The 25460-nt window shown below is 41.3% G+C and overlaps 1 protein-coding gene across 2 annotated transcripts in view; it reads left to right on the top strand.

The window, feature by feature from the left end:
• The window catches only part of tsc22d3 (TSC22 domain family, member 3), a 42617-nt gene extending 21045 nt beyond the window's left edge, over positions 1–21572 (top strand). Inside the window, exons 1-3 of one of the 2 annotated variants that reach the window (XM_031753026.2) lie at positions 18434–18750; positions 19324–19375; positions 19944–21572. In XM_031753026.2, coding sequence (XP_031608886.1) covers positions 18626–18750; positions 19324–19375; positions 19944–20219 — 453 coding nt within the window. In that variant the 5' untranslated portion in view covers positions 18434–18625 and the 3' untranslated portion in view covers positions 20220–21572. Of the gene's footprint in view, positions 1–18433; positions 18751–19323; positions 19376–19943 lie in introns of those variants that run through there. The other variant, XM_039618926.1, reaches the window with a different exon arrangement.
• The last annotated feature ends 3888 nt before the right edge of the window (positions 21573–25460 follow it).

The following is a 25460-nucleotide window of genomic DNA, read 5'->3' as shown; positions in this document are numbered from 1 at the left end:
AGGAACACGAAGAAAGACTCATGAAAGTGCTCACTCGTCTGAAAGAGTTTGGGTTAAAGCTGTCACCAGAGAAGTGCGTCTTCTTCCAGACTTCAGTCCGTTATCTGGGACATGTGGTCTCCAGAAATGGTGTTCAGACTGACCCTGAGAAGATTTCGGCTCTTAAAACATGGCCTGTCCCCCAGACTCTGCGAGAGTTGAAATCGTTTCTTGGTTTTGCTGGGTACTATAGAAGGTTCGTTAAGGGGTATTCCAGCATTGTGAAACCTCTCCACAACTTAACCTCGGGGTACCCACCTAGCCACAAGAAATCAAAAACGAACACAAGACAAATTGCGCATCAGTACCATGACCCAAAAGAGCCCTTCGGAGGTCGCTGGACGCCAGCTTGCCAGCAAGCCTTCGAGTCAGTCATCAAAAGTCTCACCACAGCCCCTGTACTTGCCTTTGCTGACCCTCAGAAGCCCTATATATTGCACACCGATGCCAGTACCACCGGGCTCGGTGCTGTGTTGTATCAGGAGCAAGAGGGCCAACTTAGAGTCATAGGCTATGCAAGTAGAGGGCTGTCACGGAGCGAAAATCGCTATCCAGCGCACAAGTTGGAGTTTCTGGCGCTCAAGTGGTCAGTCACAGAAAAGTTCAGCGACTATCTCTACGGCAACCACTTCACCGTTGTAACGGATAGTAATCCGCTGACTTACATTCTGACTTCAGCAAAACTTGACGCAACTAGCTATAGGTGGCTAGCAGCACTGTCCACATTCTCTTTCAAACTCCTCTATCGTCCAGGGAAACAGAATGGAGATGCGGATGGATTATCACGCAGACCACACGGAGGGCTAGCGGACGATCTGAAATCACAAAAAGAGAGAGAACGCATACAACAGTTCACTCAAGATCACCTTTGTGATCCAGACAACGTCAATGCCGTAAATCAGTCTGTGGTGAAAGCAATCTGTGAGAGGCAGTTCACCTACAGCGTCAGTCCTGACGATGAGAGAGAGGCAGATGCAGATTGTGTTGCCTTGGTGGAGGTTCTTGCTATGTCTCCTAGCGCTGTACCTGATAGCTATGGGCAGGAGGAACAGTTTGGAGGTCTGCCAACCGTTCCCCATCTAACTGAGGCAGAGCTGGCAGACGAGCAAAGAGCCGATCAGTGTATAAAGCATGTTATCTCCCAGATCGAACATGGGGACACACCACCTCCAACCGTGCGTACACAGCTCCCTGAACTTCCACTCCTCCTCCGGGAGCTTAACCGTCTTGAGCTCCGCAACAATGTCTTGTACAGGCGACGCCAAGAGGGGTCCCAGACGACCTACCAGCTTGTACTTCCGGCTGAGCTTCGCAACACAGTCCTCACCAGCCTGCATGACCATATGGGTCACATGGGAGTCGACCGTACACTGGACCTTGCAAGGGCCAGATTCTATTGGCCAAGGATGGCCCTGGACGTGGAAAGGAAAGTGAGGACATGTGGCAGATGCGCGTGCGGAGGAAGGCACGACCGAAGAGCGGCCCCTTGGTCAACATTAACACGACACGACCTCTTGAACTCTTGTGCATGGACTTCTTGTCCCTGGAAGCTGACAAGAGTGGAACCAAGGATATATTGGTGATCACAGACCACTTCACTAAATTTGCGGTTGCTATCCCCACACCTAATCAAAAGGCCCGCACAGTAGCAAAGTGTCTGTGGGAGAACTTTATGGTACACTATGGCATCCCAGAAAAGTTGCATAGTGACCAGGGTCCAGATTTCGAGTCCCGCACAATCAAGGAACTCTGTCAGGTGGCTGGTATCCACAAGGTGAGGACAACCCCATACCATCCTAGGGGCAATCCTGTGGAACGATTTAATCGTACCTTGCTTGACATGTTGGGCACTCTCCGTGATCAAGATAAGTCCTGTTGGCGTGACCATGTAAGACCCTGGTCCACGCTTATAACTGCACCAGGAATGAAGTGACTGGTTTCACCCTGCTGAACTGATGTTCGGACGCCAACCTCGGTTGCCAGTTGACCTTGCATTCAACCTGCCAGTACAAGAGGAACGACACTCATCTCACTCTGAATATGTGCAAAAACTCAAATCACGTCTCAAAGAAAGCTACAAGTTAGCTATGGACAAGGCTGCAAAGATAGCTCACAAGAACAAAATGAGGTTTGACAGACATGTAACTGCCTCAGACTTAGAAGCTGGAGATCGGGTATTGGTCAGGAATGTCCGCATCCGGGGAAACATAAGATTTCAGACAAGTGGGAACACACTGTGCATGTAGTGGTGAGTAGAGCAGGCAACCTCCCAGTATATACAGTGAAGCCTGAAAACAAAGATGGTCCCCTAAGGACACTACACCGGGATCTGTTGCTACCATGTGGCTACCTACCTGTGGAGGAAAGCAGTGAGCATGTACAGAAGCCAGTGTCACGCAGGCCAAGAACCCGTGCAAATCCAGCGCTAGAGGAAGAGAACTCCTCGGATGAAGATGATGATCTGCTCATTCCTGTTTGGTTCAGTCCCCTGTCCACACGGTGAGTGAGAGACCTCTAAATGTTGCTGATGTTGACAACCCACCTGATTTTGACAGCCAATCTGATTTTGGCAACATGCCTGATATGCCTAACAGTACTACAGCTAATACTGAGTACTTATCTACCAATGGAGTCACACCAACCGAACAAGTGGATGAAACAACCTTGATTGAAAATGACTCACCCATTGATGATCCAGACGTCCAAGAAGAGCAACTTCCAGTTGAGGAGGCTGGCACCAGAGGTGCGAATCCTGAGGAGAGAATGGAGGAAGCAGTCCAAATGGATACAGGAAACCACACATACAAATGATTTTGTCAGGAGATCTGAGAGAAACCGTCGCCCGCCACGACGGCTGGACTATACGGAGCTAGGCAATCCCCTGATCACAGCGGCAAAATCATTCTTGCAAGGCCTGTCTTCAGCTTGGGAGATGTCATCAGTGATGGTGAAGAATTGGTTCCACCCCTTCCTTGACCCCTCGAATAATCATCATCTAACTGTCTACCATGCACAGGGACGTGCATGAGTTCAGGAGGGAGGTGTAGCCCAGATGGAAAAAACACATTTACACCAATGATAAAGAAAGAGAGTGTTTATTCTCTTTATTTGAACTGTCCACATCAACAGAACGTCATATTTCCTATGACCATTGAATGCACCTCTCAGTTCACCCCACGTGACGGCACCTAGCTCAGCGACCAATCAGAGCCTACGCAGGCCGCACTGACCCTGTCAGCCAGGAAGTGAGGTGAAGGTGCATGGTGCTCCCGGTTTTTCTCATCTCAGCTAGAGGGTGGAGGCATCTGCTACTGAAACTGAGAAATCCACGGACGAAAGAGAGGAAAAACTAAGAATTGAGAGGAAGGAAAGCCAACATACTTACCTGCTGGATGTCCGGAGTCGAGTAGCTGGATGAAGGAGAGAAGCAGCGTCGGTAAGACGGCGTTATTCGAAGGAAAAACTTGTAGAGACTTACCGTCGTGATCACGCTAATGCTAGCTCGGTCTCTCACAGGCTAACTACTCACCTTTCATCCGGAGACCTGCTGCAGTTCCAACACCAGCGTGTGTTAGGCTTTTTGTGAAACAGAGCAACGGTGAGCAACATGTTCTTAGCTGCTCTAAAGCTAATTGTTGTCAGTTCACTGTGAGTTTAAAGTAACATGGAGGGTAATTTTAGTGCATTTCTCTCTCACAAATAGGCCTTTAGTGTGGAGAAATTAAGCACACTGCTTTAATGCCTCTGAACTGAACTCACATGTGTATTTTATTGCTTATTTGCACATAGTTCTGAATTGTTATGGTGTATTGTATTTTGAATGTCAATGGTTACTTACCATAAGTATTGTTTAATTAATGTTTACATGCATAGAGAAATATTTGAGCAACTTAGATGTTTAGTTCTCATATTTGATATACTTGAAAATTGAATGTTGTACAACAGAACTGTGAGATTTGATAAGATTTAAGATGTTGATGCAATGAATATGAGGTTGATGCAATATTTTGATTTTACATTTTAACCTTAAACAATGCATCTGAAAGAAAGTCTGATTAGAATGTACATTTTATGACCTGGATTATAGGTCAGGTTTTTGGAGAGGACAGAAAAGTCTGAGGACCAGGACAAAAATTCGGTCGTGATAGATGGCGAGCCAACCACTTTGAGGACGATCTACCCCAAAGAAGATACACACCCACACACTCATACATTTCAATTACACTCACAAGGACCTTTGAAGTTGGCTATTGCCAACTTAACTCTAAATTCTTAAAGGGCCCCAACGAGTACTTTCATTTTCTTTAAGTGTGCACACTGTTTGTTTTGTTTTGTACTTTTTCCTGTACAGATTGGACACTGTTTTTTTATATCTTGTAGCAATACAAGAGTGGCTACTCAAACGTTGACATTGTGTCCAGGTCATTATTGCTGCTCAATACTTTGGCTCCATACGAATTTGGCATCTTCTGATACTGGCTAGGGCCTCATTACGAGCCCAAGTAGTTATTGTGCTGTAATTCACCTTTATACCTTAAAGTTGGTTACATGTACGTGTCTCTGAAATAACTTTTTTGGCTTGTTGAGGTGCTTTTGCATTATAAAGGTGTGCAGATACCTTGCAGGCACCACGCCGTGCTCCCGCCTTTGTGGTCAGAATGTAATTAGAGTCTTCGCGAGAACACCGCAGTCATTAAAGGAGTGTGAAGAAAACAATCAGTCACACAGGCTGGAAACCAGTGATAATGGTGTGACTGTGTGCGTGCACGTGCATGTAGGTCAGGAGTTATCATGGGAACCTGCGGAATACAGGATTTTATTTCATTTCTGCAAATTCCTGAAACAGTTCCTCAAAAATATCATATTTGGTTTTTACTGACATTGGTTTTCTGTTTGTCTAATGTGTGGATTTACTGTAAAGACAAAGAATGACAGGTGCTGAAAAAGGGAACACAACTCTTTACTTCTTTATGATTATTAAACCAATAACAAATGTCAGCATGATCTGATTTTGCCATTTTGAATTTTAACGATATATTTTAAATATTGCTCAGCATGTTTAGATAGATAAACCAACTGAATACATTTTATGTCTGTAGTCAATAAATATTGTGAGATACCTAGAGGTCTTTTGAGGAAATCTTAGGACATACCTGGCTTTGTGTGCAGTAATTGTTTGCAACAACAAAGCTGAACTCAGAGCTTGCATATCGTTCCAGCAGCATGTTTTTCAGTTATTGCAAGACCGTGGCTAAAGACAGATCTGGAACAGTATGCTTTTCCGGAATGCGGTACCTGGGCGTTTGACCTCACTCACCTCTCGCAGTCTTCCCTACGATCTGCCTCAGTTCTTTCTGAATACCTTCTGCCGCACAGAGAAATGGCATCCCTTAATAACATTGCACATGCTTTATTCTGCTGTGTGTTTCCCCCAACCTTGCTGCGTCGGCACAGAGTTGAGCCACTGCCATTCTGGTGGGAAGCCTCGTACATCAACGCTTGAACTCTGCGATGTGAGCTGTGAAGATAAGGTGACAGCTTCCACTGGCTCCCAAACATTGCTTACGTCTGCAAATCTGTCCATCTTCAAAACAATAAAGGACTCTTACGCACTTCTCCTTGTCAATAGGCCAAATCTGATTAAAGATTTTACGTCAGCCTCAGCGTTCATTGCCACAGATCACAAGCATAGCAATCACTGTCTTGCATGTTTGGTTGTTGTGCACTATTAAAATAGTTTTCTAAAGTCACTGATACCAGTGAATAAAACCACAGATTAGACTGCCACTTTTCCTAGACCTGAACTTTGAGCATTTAAAATCCAATTGTTTATCACCCAACAACATTCAGTGCAAACCCTCAGTCTTATGAAAGGTGCCCAATTATTAAAGATCTTTTCGTTGTGGTGCCTTAAAAGTGAAAGAAGTTGTATGCCAAACTCTATAAATCTGCATGTTCAGACAGCGACAGAGCGTCTAGTACGCAGGCATGCTTTTCTGTCTGTCTGTCTGTGTGTGTGTCTTAGCTTTGTTGGCATTCGTTGGTGACCCCGTGTTTTTTATGCATGTGCACATCGATTTCTGCGTAGGTCTGCTTTTCTATCTTGATGCACTTTTGTCCTTCTTGCATGCATACATATGTAGCGATCTCTTAGTGTTATTGGCGTCCATGCTTGAATGCACACCTTCACTTGCGCAGAAGTATGACCAGTGGCAGTACCTGTGTGGTGTGTGCGTGCAGAACAGAGTGTTCTCCAGTTTCATAACTGAACTTTGGAACCCTTTGGTACACGTTGGAGGCGGGCCAGTTTGTCCTAGATTGTTTATTCTTCATACAATGACTGGGATGGCAAATAATTTTCACGCTCTTAAATGCAGCTTGGAGACGAGGAAAATGACATCGCAGATAGATAATTTGTCTTGCATACTTTGTCTTGCATACTACGGCTTCAAGTTCAAGAGTCACTTCAAGAGGACATATTTCCTGTTATTTCTTTTTAAAGACATTGTGAACCTGCTGTAAGGTCCTCATATTTAAAAAGAATCTTTGTGTGGGTAAAAATCTGACATGGAATTGATTTGTTTCAAGCTCTTAATGGCAAACATTTTCACTTACCATAAAAAGATGACGACAAATTAAAGAAAACTGCTGTCAGAATGCAAACTGAGCAGTTTTTAAGAGGTTTTTCTTTTAATAAGAACTGTTAAAAGACAAATTCTCCTCATTTGCTTTATCACGCAGCAACCTGAACCCATAGAAAAGGAAAACACAGATGGAAAACCCCCTAAACTCTGTCAATGCAACATGTTGTAACACTGTAGATGTTTATATGTTTTTCTGGTTCATATCATTTTGTTGTTAATGTGCGATAAGATATCACATCACGTTGCATTTATTTTAATTAATCAATGTCACCAAATATCCTGTCAAGTCAAGTTCTTATCTGTTTAATTATTCCCAACTCTCCTACACGTCTACAAATGGACTGCGACCCAAATAATAAAACAAAAACACTCGCACAGGCTGTCAGTGAAGTTTAGAAGACTTACATCTCTGTATACGGGGCAGGCGTTTTGGCTCTTTGAGGGCAGGATAGGCTGGGGTTCCTTTAAACTCACAAACAACATTTCAGCCAATCGCAGCACAGTGCCAGCATATCACTGTGTTCCCATTAAATCTGGATCACACAACAGAGTGGATGCAGATCCTTCCCCTGGCTGAGTCACATCCTGAAATAAGTGCTCTTGTGCTACAATATAAATTCTACTGAACTGAGAAAAAAAACAAGTGTTGAGTGTTTGAGGTTGTCTCAGAATTTGATTTGCCTTCAAAATGTAAACAATAATTAAATGATGGGATCCTGACATCTATCAAAGCCCTATCTAACCTCCCTTTTCCTGGTGCTACATTTGAAGATTTAGGCTTCAATTGCTGTACAAAACTTTAAGCACAAGTTCAACTGCAGTCTTAATGAGTGGTCCTAATGGCATCTCCACAGCTGAGGCAGACTTACACCATAAATATAATAAATACACCATGACAAACTATAAATACAATAAATATAGGGTGTGATAACTGGGTATTCACGCAGCCTAGAATAACAAAAAAAACATGTTTTTTGCAAAGATGCCAACATGCTCAAAGCTATGATCCATTTTTAATACTTTTCATTTAAATATACATACAAATACATGCATGCTCACACCAGTACTTACTAAAAAGATGCTTCCTTTTAGAATTGATACGCTATCAGTAAAACATCAACAAAGTGCTTTAACGTGATAGTACCCCATTACTCATCCATGTGTTACTTTAAATTCTTAGATTAAGATCTCTCTGTTGATTAAACACACTTCCCCATTAACTTACATTAGGATATATATTTCAGCTTTTCTTCTGAAGAAGATAAGGCTTCTACTCAACTGCAAAATATTTTCTTTGAAGTACAACGGTGGCCAGCACATCTGGCCTTGTCCTCGTCTGTCTCAGGCTGTCTGCTATCAGTAGGGGATTCTCACCATGCAGACAGGCTGAGGAAATATTGTGTACACAGTGTCCTCTCACCCTTCATTTGATGCACGCCATACCTCTGTGAGCCTGCACAGACTGAATACCCCTGTGGATTTCTAGGCTTCAACGTTAAATGGTTTGGTGATACTATTTGGAATGGGGGGGGGGGAAATTAAATTAGGTGCTGAATATACATGAGTTTCCTTCACAGCTGCACTTGTATCAGCTTTCCCTTTGAGAAAAAAGTCAATGTGGCTTTCCTCAGTAAATGCCTTTAATGCAACTTTAAAGATTGGGTATATTTATGGACTTATTTACATATAAACAAGCCTAATTTCATGCAGCTGCTCCACTGATTCCGAGTCTGTAGCAATCAGTCAGAGTTTTCAATAGCATTGCCTCAAGCTATAACACAAATACCGGGTAAGATCCCTGGAGGGAACATTAGAGGCCTGTATTCATTACAAATGAGAAGTCGTCCTCGCCCTGTTTCTGTTTGCGTTACTATTTCTGGTTGGAACACTTACAGTAGTGTGAAGTAGCCTGCATGTGCATGTGTAGGTGTTTGTTCCAGGAACAGTATGTGTGCTTAAGCACCAGCTTTAATAATGATATTCTTTTACACACTGAAAAAACTATTTTGCCTTTAAGGTGATTTAAAGTCTTGGGTAAGCTGCACATCTCACCCACAGCAGATATATTACACATTATTCTATCATCTTTGTTTTGATATACAGCATTTTGTATGATCTGAGTCATTACTGTGGTCTTGTTAAAGGAGAATAATATAGGTTGTTGGGCTTGTAGAGATCAGTGAAGCAGGTTGTGATGGAACCTCCTCAGGCTAATGGTAGCATCCGTGTCTCTCCTATCTGTGTCTTAGCTTCAAAGTAATTTTACCAAGGAATGAGTGATGATTTATCTGATATTTTCTTTCAAAGAACAACAAATGTCTGTATTTAGTAGCTTAAAAGAATCTAAAAATGAATAATTGCTGAATAACAGATGTAAGACACCTCAGAACATGAAGTAACTGAGGTAACATAAAAGGTTTAGAGATGCATCCTTTTGAGTTCTTTTGAAAGGCTTTAGGCATTCTTCTTTGCAAACTGTTTTCTATTTTGTTGCAAGACGGTTTCTTTGATGCTCGTTTGCGTTAAAGCTGCAAATGTGCTTTTCTGTCATAATGACCGGGAATGACTTGTTTCAAATTATCCATGGGAACTTTGTCATTGCTCCATCGTCGTGTCGCAGGTGACAAAGGATTAGCTTTAATGCTCAGCGGAGAAGCCTGCTGGAGTCTGTGGGAACGATTCAGTGTTTGGATGACACTGACAGTGAGAGTTAGCAGGGTGTCCATCATCCAGTTAAATCCAGATCATGCTGACAAGGCCATACGCGCACGAGTACGCACGTACGCAAACGTGTGACCAACTGGATTCATCAGCATACACACAGGGAAGCAAAACACAAGCAAACACATAACCACACACCAGAGGATGGCTCAATGAGGCCTAAGCTCCCTCCAGTGTTGTCCCAGTTGTTGGTGACTCGGGTCACACAGCTGCAAGCTCAGCTAGCTCAGCCTCAGCTGGAAAGTGACGAAGATGGAAAAATGGAGAAATCACAAGAAAGGATATATTTAAAATGAAAGGTCGTAACACGAATATGAGGAATACTTTGAAGAAGATGAAAAGAATAATGATACTATAAAACATGCGGGTGAAAGTGAGCTAAAAAGAAAAGGATGTTCATCTTTTCCTTATTGTTAAAAAACTGCAGACTGCTCATTATTCTAGTCCATAAAGAATAAAAAGGGCCACAGTGTTTTCTTCAATGACATTATTTTTTGTAATTTTGCCTCTTTACACCATCACAGTAAATTTCAAACCAGTCAAAATGTGCCTTAAGTGCATTTTCAGCTTTAATTCAAAGGGTAGAATAAAAATATTCACGCATTACAGACATTTTTACAAATAGTTTCCTATTTCCATAGACGCGGAGAAAGTAATTGGACAGTTGACTGACAACCAGTTTCATGGCCAGGTGAGGCCCCTTCCCTTGATATTTCATGACCACTAGTTACACTCAAGCACAGGAAAGCCAGAAGAACTTTTCCAGAGAGTCTGCAGAGGTCTGCAAAGAAGATGGACACATGAAACCAAAATGAACTTGAAACAGTTCAATGGGAAGAGAAAACAGTGGAGAAGGAGAGAAACAAGCTCATGATGTGAAGCATCACTGCATCATCTGTCAGACATGCTGGTGGTGTTGTGGCATAGGCATGTATGGCTGGCAGTGGAACTGGATCACTAGTGTTTACTGATGATGTGACTTCTGATAGAAGCAGCAGGATGAATTCTGAAATGTAGGGGGCTATTCTCTCTGCTCACATTCACTCAGTTATCTATAACTGATCAGACAGTGCACGACTCAAATCATACTGCAAAACCAACCCAAGAGTTTCTCAAGGCAAAGAAATGGGATATCCTTCGGTGGCCAAGCCAGTCACCTGATCTCTGCCCATTAGATCATGCTTTTCAGTTACTGAAGTTGAAAGTGAATACAGAAAGACCGACAAACAAGCAGTGGATGAAAGTGTTTTCTATTGAAGACCTGACAGAGCCCACGGGCTGTCTTTAACTACAATGATTTTGTTCCAAGTATTAAACACAGTACTTAAATTTAGCATGATGCTAATTTGTTCAACTAATTTTGAACATCTGGGAATTGGGGACTATCAATAGGAATGAGTATGAGTAATAAAGTGTTAATAAACTACTTTTTCACAAAACCTATGAATTAAATGTGAAAGTCTGCACTTCAGTCACATCTTAGCTTTGATTTAAAATTCACTATGCTAGTGTACAGAGGTATAATAAAAAAAAGTGACATTAGCCAAACATTTATAGCTCTAACTGTATTTACTTATACTGTATGCTTGCCAGTGATAGCCTTGATTATGATGAACATCCTGTGCTAAAAGCACATTTCTAATTGCTTACTAATGTTCTAGCCGGTGATAGGGTTTACAATAAATCCAACCAACTCCTGACAAGTTAAACCTGATACTATCATTTAGCATCAACGGATGAATGTGTGTAACAGTCAACTTTGCTGCAGATCCACTAGACTGCAGTGGATTTCAGTGCAGCCTGTGCCCATATCTAGTCCAATGTCAGCATTCCATAGTTAGACAGATAGATGGCAGTGAACTCTGCAACCCTTTGTTCTGGGATGTGATCCAGCCATGCAAAGTGTCATCCACTGGATCCAGTCTTTAAATGTCACCGTACATACTTTCAAGTAAACACAGAATGCTTTATGAGCATTTTAATGTTGTTTTTTTAAATCCGTCTCAGATACATATTTTTAATTTTAAATGTTTCCATTATCAACAGAACAGAATAAAATATTGGGTAAACCCATAGTTTTGTTCCAGTTTGCACCCTTGTAGAGTTGTGAGAGATCACTAAACTACATCCATACTAGTCAGAGAGTTTGCCATCTTTCAGAGTGAACAATATCGTGTGTGTGCGCGTTCTCCTTTGCCAATGTCAGTGTAAACGCACTAAAACACAGATGGGAATCCTAAGGGCTACTGACTCGAACATGCTGTTATTTCTTTTGTCGGGGGGCAGATTTGGGGCTGGGATATGAATGTTGCCTGACAGGGTTTCACCCGTGATATTCCCTTAACACAGTCCTCTGGGCCTCCGCTCTACTTCAGTATTTTCACAGTAAATTTAGCCGGAACATGTTGCTCATTAGAATACAAGGTAAATCTTTACATTATGGCCTGAAGCTGTCTGACTTCTGCTGAGTTGCATTCTGGTGCCAGATGCTGCAAAGTCCCCAAGCTTGTTAACTGCAATATACTGTGCACATCACCATTTCCTACAATAGTGCCTGTTCTTCTATTAGTTACGGTGAAAGCTACTGTAAATGAACTGAATATAATTATGTATCAGCTAAAATGAAATATAATAATAATTTCTGGTAAGCAAACCATTCAAACGGCCCTTTATGTTGCCGTGGGAAACCGCATTAAGCCAGTAGTTCTTGTCTTGTCTCTTTAATGATAATGAACACAGGTTAGCACCCAGACAGCTGTTATAAAGCAAAGGAGGTTCTCTATCAAGGGACTAATCAGATAGGTACAGTTCCCTACAGATGGTGAGGACTACACATGTTCACAAACGCACACACACCTGTTTGTTGTAGCTTTGGATTTAGTAAAATTGGCCTTTTAAAAAACAAGCGAAGAAATGTTTCTTCTTTATACTATGAAGATCACAATTAAAGCCTTTAATGTAGATAAATAATCCCTTTAAAGGTGGTATTTTTTTGCCTGTAATTTAGTAAACCTGCTTAATACAGCAGCTGGTGGCTGATATTTATATCCCAGGTGTGGAATTTCTTTTTTTCTCCTCTTTCTGTTTTATTGAAATTCAATATAAGATTTACATCATCGCTGCTCTTATGAAATTATACAACAGCATAAGTCATATTTACATTTTTTCCAAAAGCTTTTCTTATTCTTTTCATTTCTTTTAAGACTCGGGGAAACACAGTTATTCAAATTTCTTAAAGTTACTTAACACCACATGTTGTAACATGATCGACTGTCTGGTCGGTAGGAAAATTACTGTCTCGAGATATGTAATTACAGGGCACCTTTGGTGTAGCGGAAAAACAAAAGCAAGGGGCTCAAAAACTGTTTGGCACACTGTCATCTTCTTGCTTACTGCAGGAAAATTCAGAAATATGTCAGGGCTTACATAAAAAGTAAACACTACATTAAGTGGAACAAGTAATCCATACCTTGCAGGACAAAAATGCCCTGAGCTGCACAAATGTGACCTTGTGAAACTGTAGGAAAGCAGGTTACCCTGCGTTCGTTGCGTGACCTTGCAGAATACACAGTGATTAAATATTACAGATTTAACATGAACTGCTCCTGAACTGCTCTGTACAGTAAAGTAAGCAGATCTGGAGGAAAGCTGTCCAAGAAAAACAACCCTGAATGCTGATAGAGATCTGTGATTGTTTGACACTGTGAACCGAGTTAACCTGAAATTCCACTGCTACAAGGAAATATAGATGGCAATTTGTTAATTTCCAGGCAGTGTGGTAAAATTCACCAACCAGATTATCAGTTCTGACTAAAAGGGTATTGCCTTTATATTTTATTCCCTTAAAACGTACCACAGACTCCCATTTCTGGATGAAGATGGATGAAGCTTTCTGTCTGATAGCCCTACATATGCACTGGAGATTTGCTTGAAGAACTGGTTTCACATACTGTCCTATTGTGTAAAACCACACTCGTCTGTGTATCCCAGTCTACAGACTATCAAATGTCTTGTCAACAGACTGGATTAAATGGAGACAGACATGCGAGACACTTACATGGAGCTGTCAAATCAGAAAGAAACTTGTGATTAGTTATGCAAAGCGTGGGTTCATTTTGGTGTTACACCTTTAACAACAGCAGTAGCTCTTCAAACATTTACACCCTTGATGACAATGAAGGCTTACTGCAGTTGACAAACCCAGCAATTAAAAGTACTTTGGGATTTTTTAACTCAAGTACATGATAAGGCATGTTGCATAAGAGGCAGCTGAGCTAAGTTATATGCAAATCATAAGGAGTTGTGTAGTGAGGTGTCCAAAAAACTTGTTTTGTGGTGTAAAGGTTCATTACATTAACAAGATTGTTTCACATCATGGGAGAATGGCCCGAGGATATTTTTATTGCACTTAATATGGCCGATTACATGAGGTAAGGAGATAGGCATGATGATTGTTCCCTTCAGGTGCAGTCAGAGAAATACCTTTTGCTTTATTTGCCTGAAAGAGGCACTCCAGCGATTTAGAGATGAAACCACTGGCGCCATTTCAGCAAACTGGCATTTTCATTGTAACTCTGAGGCCATTGTATTCAGCCAAATTGGAGACACATCATACAAGTGTCAGCCTGAGCATGGCACTCACAGTTATGGCTGCATATCCAGAGGTTTCCCCAGACCTCAATTGTCTCTTTGTGCTCTGAGAAAACAGCTGCTGAGAGCAAACAACAGCAGAACAGTGAGCTAACACTAAGAGGGCTTCTGACTCTTGAACAGCCCCTTCATTTGGAAGCCAGAATGGGACAGTCTAAGACGCGTCCTGCTGAAGTTGCCCCTCTTGGGGCACGGCCACCCTCTCCCAGGTCGGTGTGCGCCCTCCGGCTGGCCGAACCATCCCAGAGATTTTGCTGTCACTACCAGCACTTCAACTTTCCTGAGAGACCTATGAGCTACTCACCCCCTTACTCACCGAGTCTGTTCAAGAGGCCAGATCGGCGGTAAGTGGGGGCGGCCGAGGACAGTAGGAGAATTTGTCTTGCTTGTGGTGTGGGGACATTTGCCAGGCTCGACAGTAACATGTGTCGGTGACAGATGCGCACGCCAAAGGCGGTTAAAGAGAAGACGAGCGGCGGAGGCTGGCAGCTTGTCAACATCTAAATGATATAGAGTTGTCATTGCAGTATTTTCACAAAATGACAACAGTTACAATCCTTAAATGACATGATTGCCGTTACAGTGTTCATAATGTTCAATCTGCTCATGTGGTGAAAAACAGCGCTGGAAAAAAATGCTGCAGCTTCAGGCTCATTATCAAATGTACTTATGGAGGTTATACGCCAGAGTAACACGTTTGTTAGGGGTGTTATTTTGGACTGTTGCTCGTGGTGACTTTGAAAAACGGATTTTTGTGCTCGCGGCACTGAAAGCGGGAAAAGTGATATCACTACTAGTCCTTGGATAGCAGTGTCAATCCTGTCATCACTCTCTGCATGCACAATATATCACATAAAGAAATATTACATTCAATACCAGGGCATGAATTTATTGAAACATCTCATGAGAAAGACCAAGGCCATGTGCCCTTTTGTTATTCAGGGCTCAAGAGTCTGAGGTGATGAGATAATAACGACTGCCTCTGGGTGTCCTAGTGTATGAATGGGTTCAGTGTGAATTCAGTATTCATTGTTTGTAGCTGTTCTTGTTGCCCACACTGCCAGCTTCCTCTGAGATAGCCTCTGGCTGCAACCTTTGGCAAGCACGAGTATTGTCAGGCCACACTCTTATCCACGCTATGCATTCCTAATTGGCCCAAAAAGAATTTTTATTCTGTATATATTTTCTCTGCAGTATTTTGAATAGCTTCAATTTGAGGGGGAAAAAGTACAACTCCCAAAATGCTGTTCATAACAAAAAGCTGGAAGGCTGGTATTATGTGACGGCCTTATTCTTTTGAAGCCATCAGTACAGATGAATCATGGTATTATATAATGGAGTTGGCTCTTGCGCAGGAGACATCTGATGGAAACTGTGGGCCATCGCCTAGCTCCAAAATGACTCAGTGAATTGGGCACACGCCGAAATGGTTAGGCATTAGGTGTTCCACGGAAACATGAGGGTCTTTATTTTTTGAAAAGGCAGGAAAAATCTGTATTCCTCTTGAAAGGAGGAATTTAATCACTATTTTCCATCACTTAAATTTGTATCAGAGTGATTCTAAAACTTTTGTAGTAGGAAAAGCAGGAGACTCAGTTAAACTGTGATCATCTTACCTAATGCGGGTCATTGGTTATACTGTGCTGGAAGGCTCCCCACTGTGTAGGTTCTATCTGTGCATCTCAGCTGAAGGCATTCGCTGTGACTCCTTCGTCCAAAATGGGACTATCACTGCTGGGCAGGGTAATTCACCTGTCTCTCATTGCTCGAAGCGGGCTGGATATTAAACCTGGCAGCTGAACTGTCGCAGCACGAAATCTGAGACGACAGGCACGATGGGCCCTAATACCCAGTCAATGTGCTCTCTGCTAAGCCTTGTTAGTCCAACCAGAAGTCAGCCCTTCCACTTTAATTGTTTTGTTATGTAACACAACTCCTTCTCCTCTTTCAGAAAAACAGAAGGAAAAAAAAGGAATTTGGTTTTTAAAGTTTTAAAAAGTTAGAGGTCTGGGATTATTTAATATTTTAAATGCACTTTCTTTAGGTCTGTGTGATCATGCAGAAAATATCTTTGGACTCATAATTGAATTATTTTATTCAGACATCATCCTAATTTTTTTTCTGTCCTTGTTTAAATAGACCTAATATCCTTTTGAAAGATATGACTGAAAGGATGTGGATTATGAATGAGCAAAATTTAATAGAGTTGGACCCCCTCAGCAGGGAATTTGCATAAAAGTTATCCATGGTTGAATATTCCACAAGTTGATGTGCCGGTAGAAGAATTGTTATGCAGAGACTCTTTAATAAAATTGTAATTGGCTTATTATCAGTATTGAATCAGATAATTGCAACAACAAAATGGAACATAATGTGGCAGCTGAGAAGTGCCGGGAAATTACATTAAAGCTATTAAAACCTGCAGCGAAAACAAGGTCTATTGCGCAATAATAGCAGTGGGTAATGCGATGGAAAAAATGGGATGACAGCAGGTGTTCTTTCTCTGTATCCTTTGTAGTTATCCTATGTGACAAATGACTTATTATTTTATGCTTTGTGTGGGTGCATTTGTGCTTCATGTGGTAACATGCCCGTTCGAAAAGGTCTCGCCTTAGAAAGCGCTGCAAATTGATGCACTCCAGTAAGAGGTTGTTGATGCTTGATGTAACTACGCAGGGGTGGGCAATTAACTTTCCCAAGGGGGCCACATGAGAAACTGGGACTGTAGTGGAGGGCAGTACTAATAAGCTGAACTCAATTTTGCTCAGTATTAATTTTATCACTTTAAAAGCTTGTTGGTACGGCCCTCCACAACAATCCCAGTTTCCCAGTGAGCCCCTTGGGAAAATTAATTGCCCACCTCTGCTGTAGAGGTACAGATCACCCATTAAATATCCTGCAGTATGTTGTTTATTAGCTGATACAATGGGGTGGACTGTAGTGTGACAAAAGGAACAAGAAATTATGTGGTAGGCATATACCATATTAACAAGTAGGAGTTAAGTCCTTAACTATAAATATAGAATGCCATTTGAGAATTTCCAGAACTGGAAAAACAACCTGGAAATGTCTGAAGGGGTTTACGGAAAATTCCCAAGGAAACACCAGATTCCCTGTAATTAATTTTGTTGCTCAAGCGCACTGTAGTCTACATTTTCACCACTAGAGTCCGGTAGAGTTCAGACATAGACTGATTGGAAATTTACCGGTGGATAGCACAGAAAAGTACCTATACATGTGCATATGGTACGTGTGGATGGTGCAGGACATTCCGTTATAGCATATACTGTGAAAAACACCATAGTATCATCAACCAGTCATGGGAACAAAATGTGACAGTTTTTTTTCTTTTACATGTCGGTAACACTGTCAGTACTGACATGTAAAGTAACACAATAAAGAAAGAAAGAAAAAAAGAAAAAAACAATCTTCCTAAGAAGTCACATTTAAAAAATCACTTGTTAAATAAGTCAGTTTAATAAATTAGCCATATGACAGTATAAGGAAAAACTTTGTGGCTTTATTTACATCAATCGAGGGTTTTAATTTGCTACAAGAACGAGTAACAGTGCAGGCTAACGTGTTCAGATGTTTGTTTTGTACTACTTGTTGCAGCTCTGCGGATTTCAGTCTGTGGGTTCGCAGAGGCTCAGGAGAAGTTCAGCAGCGGGGCAGAAATGACGCTGCCTTCAAATGCTGACGTTTAAGCTCGGTATTTAGAGTAGTAACTGTTTACTAAAAGGGTAATGAAACCTAATTGTTTATCGTGACTGCTTTGCTTTAACTGGTGGACTTTGCAGGGCTAAACTATCAAAAAGGTTTACTGAAGAGAAGTGATGCAAGACCCACATCAGGTTTATTTTATTTTAAAGGGTTATGATTCCTTATATAAGTGATGCAAGTATTATATACCGTATATTATATGCAATAATTATCATATAACCATGTTGATGGCAATAATCCGATAAAACAGATACAAAAAGAATGCAAAATTAATGCATCACTTTAGTATTTGGGATTTTTATTAGTTCTAAACGTCATTGCATCATACTTATCCTGATTATACTGAACCTGCAGAGGAAAAAAACCCCTAAAAAGTCGTTAAATGAAGACCAAACACATAATCATTGCTACAGCCAATCTTATGATCAAGGTATTGAATGATCACTACGTGACCTTTTGTCAAAAAAACAACAAAAATGTTGAGGTCGTGGCTGTTTATCAATCTCACACTGTCCTTGTTTTTTTCTCATGACACTGGAAGGCACCAAAAAGAAAAAAAACTGCCCCCCTCCCTTCACCCCTCCTTCTCAGCTTATTTGACTAATTCATGCACGCGTCATGTGACGTCAGGACGGCAGTCGTTCAAATACAGGCCGGTGGCAGAAATAGCATCAGACAGTCGCTTGTAAAAATCCGCGAAGCTGACAAACCCGACACAGCACTGCGCTTAGCCCGAAGCGAGTTAGTGCATCGTTGCTAAAGACGAAACAAACCCGGATCCTAATTTAGCTGACCAACCAGCCGCAAACGTGGCGAGAAATATTATCCAAACGAGTCTGGTACTCAACATGAGCACGGAGATGTTCGCTAAAACACCAATGGAGGTGGCCGTCTACCAGTTGCATAACTTCTCCATCTCTTTCTTCTCCTCTTTACTCGGAGGAGACGTTGTTTCGGTCAAACTTGACAACAGGTAATTATTTTTGCGATATGGTCATCAAATACTTGAATACGGTTCTTTTTTTCTTCTTATCAATGTGTGAGGTTTTACCAAACGTTCGACTGTTTTCTTCTTTTTCTTTTATTTCTTCATTATGCTTCAATACTGGATTCTTTCATGGTGGTTCAAAACAAATTTATGTGCTCGATATGTGATGTTAGAGTTCCCAAATGCTTTCTGCTTAGCTGTGTTTCCCTCTGCTGCCTTTGTGGACTTTGAACATATCTGTTCTGCGCTATTTCCCTTATCGCTAGCTGGCTGCCACATACCCAATAACAAGGTTACACTGCAACCTAAATAAAACCCTAATCTGACTCCAAAAGCAATTAACGTGTAGTTTATGTTTGGCAAAAGTCGCCAAGATACCAGCGGAGCAAGCGGTTTTCATTTCAGTTTGGAATGCTTTCTGTTTCACCTTAGCCCAGGGAATTCCCAGAAATGGAGCAACATGTTTTCTTTGTTTTTCTTTTGTGGAATATGAGGTGACTTTAAGAGGTTTAAGTTGCAGAATGTTAATTAATGGGCTCTATTTCTTCTCCTTTGCAGTGCCTCTGGTGCTAGCGTTGTGGCCATTGACAACAAAATCGAGCAGGCCATGGTAAGCTAATAACACACCAGCCACTACACCGAGATGCATTACACATGCATGCAGTGCACAAGTAGCATAGCTGTTTCCTTCAAAGTGATAATAACCAGAAAGTTAAAATGTTAAGTGTGTATCACAGTAGATATTTTCACTCCCAGGCCTTAAAACTGTGAGATTTTGCTGGATTTCTTTACTAAAGGTTAATTCATACATCAGAACAGTTATAACCAACGACCACCCAAAATACAGTTATGTAAAATCAGCTCTCTGTGCAGTCTCTAGGAAGTCCCTGCAATGTGACCGTAGCGCAGGCTGCTGCGCACTTTATTGACGTGCAAAGTAGTAAACGTGCAGGAATGTGCACCTTTGAGTTAAGTAACATGTGAACTTTATTGTGCATGCTAGATCACAAGAAGTACATGTGAGAATAGGGGTAAAATATAGTAGCAGATATCCTCTAATGGAAAAACTTGGCTGGCAAACCCAGTCCTTCTTTTAGACCGTGCAAGCAATCAAATCACCTTAATAGTTGCTCTGTTTTATGTACCTAAACTTAATCTCTCTTCTTTTGCTATGACAGGACCTTGTCAAGAACCACCTGATGTATGCAGTGCGTGAGGAGGTGGAGATCCTCAAGGAACAGATCAAGGAGCTGGCTGAGAAGAACAACCAGCTGGAGAGAGAGAACTACCTGCTGAAGAACCTGGCTAGTCCAGAGCAGCTGGAGAAGTTCCAGTCGCGCATTCCGACGGATGTGCTGTTACCCCTGGACAATCAGAACATCCAGGGCACTCCGGAACACCAGCAGCAGCAGCAGCAGCAGACCTGCAACCACAGCACTGGTTCTGCTGTATAAGTGGCTCTGCCTTGGGGCGGGCAGAGCCACTGTCTCTTTCCAATTATGGACCTCCATTTGAATGAAAGCGTCATTAAATCGCTGCCGCAGAGATCTCTTCAAAACAATGAAGGTGAAGCATCTGGGCTTTAAATGATCGATGGGACACAAACGAACTGTTGACACTGATAAGCACAGACCAGAACTGAAGACGCTCTGACCGGTGCCATGTCAGGCCCGTCCTCTGATACCGTCCAGCTTTTTGTCATGTTCCCTCTAATGTAGACGAAAGTGTTAAGAGTAGCGAGAAGGTTCTGACTAGACACAGTCGAGAACTTGCTGACAGAGGGCGGCTTTCCCTGCCTAGCCTAACCCTTCCAATAGGTGAGAAGGTGTTGATCGGGCTGGCCCTGCAGGTGCTTGACTTGGAAAAGTGTGGAGAGTTTGCTCTTCCATTACTCAGAGGAAACCCACCTGAGACGGCCCTCCAAGTCTCAGTGAGAGGCGCCCCATTGCGTGGATTTGTCTCAAAAGCCTTGCAGCAGTACATTTCAGCCACATAACAAAGACTTTACCTGTACCGACAATGTATTGCTGATGTGTTTGTGTACATCTGAGCATAACACCAATAATTAACAGAATAAGCTGGGCAACAGAGGTAGAGGCCAGTACAGATTAATGTTTTTAGAGCTGGTGAACCGATAAGTATACTGTTAATGATTCATAAAGTGTAATTTTATATTACCTGCAGTTGGGGCTTGCTGCTTATGGGGGAAAATTAATCCTGCTCTGTTTTTGTTTTTGATTTTGGAACAAAAATCAGTCGTTTGTAAAGTAGGAACATTGTTCTTTTTTTGTAATATATGGTGCATATCTGTTTTCCTAACTCTTCACGGAATAACTACAATGTACATAGAGTTTAAAAGTCCTGAGATTAACATAGTGTAGCTTACTTGCAAGCAGACACCTGCATTTCTCACTGCAGATGCACTCCTGACTGTAGCAGCGTCGTCCAGCATCTGGCCTGTTTACCTGCTCAGATGCCAACTCGAAAACAATGGCATGACAACAGTGCCTGTAAAGAAAGAGAGGAACGCATTCCCACACTGTCCTCAGTTGTTGCTGCTGTTGTTGTTGTTTTCTAGCTACCAAAGACTTGTTATGTTTTCCACACAACAGCAGACGCTGAGCAAACCAGGACCATGTGCAAAAATTCACAGGGAGAAGTCTTCGTCGTAACTAGTGCTGACCTTTGTATTTGTTTTGTAAAAGATGACTGTATTGTTGCTGTAATGTATCCTCAAAAGAGTTGTTCACTAGATGTTTGGATACGACTGCACATTTGCAATAAACCTCGTTTACATTCTAAACTAAGCTGACATTGTCGCTCTTTTTTTTTTTTCTTTTTCTAATTTAAGTCTCCCCACAAGCAGTGGGTTTGTTCGGTTCATACTATAATAGTGTCTGTAGCTGGTAGTGTTATTACTAAGAATATCATCCCATCACTAAAACGTCATGTGATGCCATCACATGCTTTTGTTGCAGAATTTTAGTAATAAGAGTGGGATACTTTCAATAATGGCTATATTTAAAATGGATTTCCTTTACGTACATGATGTGAAGTAGCATAGTCTGTAATGGAGAAATCTGAAACCGGGAGGCAAAACTCAGTAGCTGCAGCAGTAGACTTTATTTTCAGGGGCAAAAGTTGAACAGCTGTGAAATCCGTTCATCTGAGTTTCAGAGTAAACAACCCTTCAACTTCTGTTCAAACTAGCATATGCTTTCCTGGAAGTTGGAGCCTCTTCATTTCAGTATCTGAATACATTGATTTTCTATTGAATTTTGCGTGCCCTGTTTGTGTTTACAAAGTCTGACAAACAGCATGTGATTTGTAAAATTGTGAAATGCATGGATCTCTGGGGTACTACAGCACAAGCTTGTGTTTGCTATTTATGGCTGCTCAGACTTCAAGTTTTTTACCCATTGAGAATTTGAGAAAGTAACTTATTACTCACTCTTTATTTTTCCAAAGTCAAAACCAGCACGACCGCTAATGACAGCGAAGTAATAATAGTTAGGTTGCATGCAGATTGGAATCTGCCAGAGTGAAAAAACAGTTTGTCCTAGAAGCATTTTCCTTCAGACGGACTGGCAGCCAGTCACAGCAGCTAGTGTGCAGCTACACATGTTGTGGCTTCCCTGGTACGCAAACTAGACTTGCATAGTTGAAATGAGGAGACATGTCTCTGGCCCACAAGCATCATCACGGATCAGATTTCACTGCTGTGAACACGGCATTGTTACCAGTGCTTCCTTATAAACAAGAAACTGTGGTCTTTCCAGGTGTTTTGCGTCACACATTTTATGTGAGGCGGAGGCTCCTGATCAATATGTCTGACATGCATTCTTCATTTAATAGGTAACAGGAGGGAGGTGCAGTTTATTGACTCGGATGGCATTTATACTATGTAGAAAGGAGTTTGGAGACAGGTGTCTATCGACTTCTTTAGTACAAGAAAATTAGAGTCAGATCCATGCAAATATGAATCCCTGTGCATTTCAGTCAAAAGAGGCTGATGGATCCACTACAGCAGGAAGTGGTGCCATCATTTAACCACACTTGTGCTAATGGCCGGTGCTCTGTAGAGGAAAAATCATATTTGGCAGAGTCAGTGGAGTCAGCATACCAAAGAGTGCAGGAGCTGAAAAAAGCCTGAAGTTGATTACACCTTTGGCTTCATTTACCATAAGGTTTAGAAACACTATGTTCTGGGAATACTTTGTTCATTTAGGAAATTTAGGGCAAATTAACCATGAAGATTTTTGTATTCATACCTCACTGCATCAAATCCATATAGATGTATACATTATCTAATCTAACCCTTATAATAAATCATATTTTGTCATAAAAAATACTGTATGTCAAACATTAATCTCTTGAAGGTAATAATCTTACCAGTCTACTTGTAGAACATGTTCTGCTTCTTTTATTTATTAACCACATTTCAAAATCTTTTTTAGGCTTCCACTGGAATTTCTAACGAAAGGAAGAAAACCAGTCCAAATCAAAACATCAGTGATTCCACACTACTTCCCTTGGAGTTCATTTTAATATTAAAAGCCTGGGAATAACCTTAGGTGTGGAAGTAATCCTTAGACTGCTTGAACCCAGGCGGCCCAGAGACGAGCTTGTGTTGGATTACCAGTGTTATGCAATACAACAAAAAAAGAACATCTGTTCCAGATGGAAATTTGGGGGTGGCGTTGGGCTATGTCAGATCTGCCTCAGTGTGGTCGGGGTTGCATGCAAGGGGATAATTTAGACGGACTGCTTTTCGTGCGGACGTATACAACTTGTGCGTCTCCTAAATGTCAGCATATTTAGCACGACAACTTTAAAGTCAGAGTTTAATCAAAAATACGTCAGATTTGGACTCCGTGTCATACTGCTATGCAGTCTCATGCCCTGCACATTTTTGTAATACAAACAAAGAGTCGCTCTGCTTTTTCCAGAAGAAGCAGTTCAAAAGAGTTGAAAATTGTTGAAGACAGATGGTTATGTAAAAGAGAGAAAAAACAAATGCTGTTTTGCTTCTGCACTTCTGAAAACTGTAGCGTGAAGGATGAAAGACTTTATTTATATCTCATCTTTTTTTGTTTGTGTTTGATAGACCTTTGACCTCCTTAACCCTCAGTTTTAGTTGCTAATGCACAACCAAGTCCTGCAGTGGTATTTCTGAGTAAAAAAACTCATAAAATATGTATGTGGGGTAATCAGGTTGTTAGTGTTTTAACTGTTGCAAATCTGCAACGCCTGCCTTGAGAGGGTTAAAGCGGGTTTAACTGTTCATGTCTGAAGCAGGGTGGACAAAAACAACAATGCACAAGTTCATTTTGACATTTCTATTATTCAATGTGTCTGCACAGTTATCATACCACTTCTTAGATTGATCTGTTCTCTGCTCTCTGGTCATGACTTTGTGTCAGCATATCAAGTTCTCCCATACATTGGTAAATTGACACAGAAGACTGAACCACCTCAAATGTACAAAGTCCAACCATGCAGACAAACAAGCTGCGACAGCCCCTGCCGAACTACCAGTGTACGGTGATGTGGCTAATAACTCTGTCTCCCCTTGTGTTCCTGAAGGTACATAATAATGCTAGGCTGATATAATCAGCTGATTTTGTGCACCTAGTCTGAGGATCCAAGAAGACTAAAGCCAGTCCAACTAAGCTGTCCTTCCTCACCCACATGCCTCTGTATGTTCCTCTGTTGTTTTTTTGGTTCTGTAATATATCCTCTACAACACCCTACATTTCACGATGTTTAAATGCCCACATTTACACATGTAAGTGATACTTCTGCTAAACATATGCTGTTTTTTCTTTGCTTTATGTTATTATGATAAAGGGTTAAATTTACCATCCACCAGTGCCCGTTTCTGTTTCGTCATGGCCTTGGATCCGGGTCATGACATAGGTATTTCAGATCAGAGACACAGGCTAGTGTTGGTTATGCTTTGAGTCATGCATAAACGAATTAACAGTTTGTGAAGGCTTTCTGTGATGTACCTATGTTTGTTCTCTCTCACTCACTGTATATAATTATACAGACATGAGACATTATGGGCTCAACAATAATATCAATATTAAATATGTGGTCAGAGTGGATAATAGTGGGTTATAAACATGTAATTTATTTATTAAATCTAAATTTGGATCACAAACCTCTGAAAAAAATCATTTTTTTCCTGGGAATTCTTTAATGAAAAAGGATAAATCAATTTGCAAACCTGATTATGGGATTAAAAGCTCACTAAAATTCTGTGATTTACTGGATTTGTTTGAAGTTTTTTCTTTTCATCATTTTTTGAAGTTTGCATTTTTTCAATGTTTTTGTTACATAACAAAAGAAAATTAACACATTGTAAACATGCATTTCTGTTGTTTAGATCTTGACAGTGGAAGTGCTCTGGCAACTGCTTGTGTTTTTTCCATGGCGGCGTCAACTGCTGTTCTACGTGATCAAAGCCACTTTAGGAATGCAGACAGGTCACGGCATCTTATTCATAAAGGCCAGAGGTCATGAACCACTCATCTGATTCATGGTGATACCCCAGTTTAGGGCACCACTGCACAGCAAGAGCCAGCACACGAAGCCCCAAAAAGTCATGCTTTAATATGTGACATATGTCTGGTGACAAAAAAAGAAAATGCTTGCATTATATGATCAATACAGATAAGGTAGTCTGTAAA

Source organism: Oreochromis aureus, linkage group 2 (genome assembly GCF_013358895.1).
Source record: "Oreochromis aureus strain Israel breed Guangdong linkage group 2, ZZ_aureus, whole genome shotgun sequence".
NCBI lineage: Eukaryota > Metazoa > Chordata > Actinopteri > Cichliformes > Cichlidae > Oreochromis > Oreochromis aureus.
This window is presented reverse-complemented; position numbering and strand designations above follow the sequence as displayed.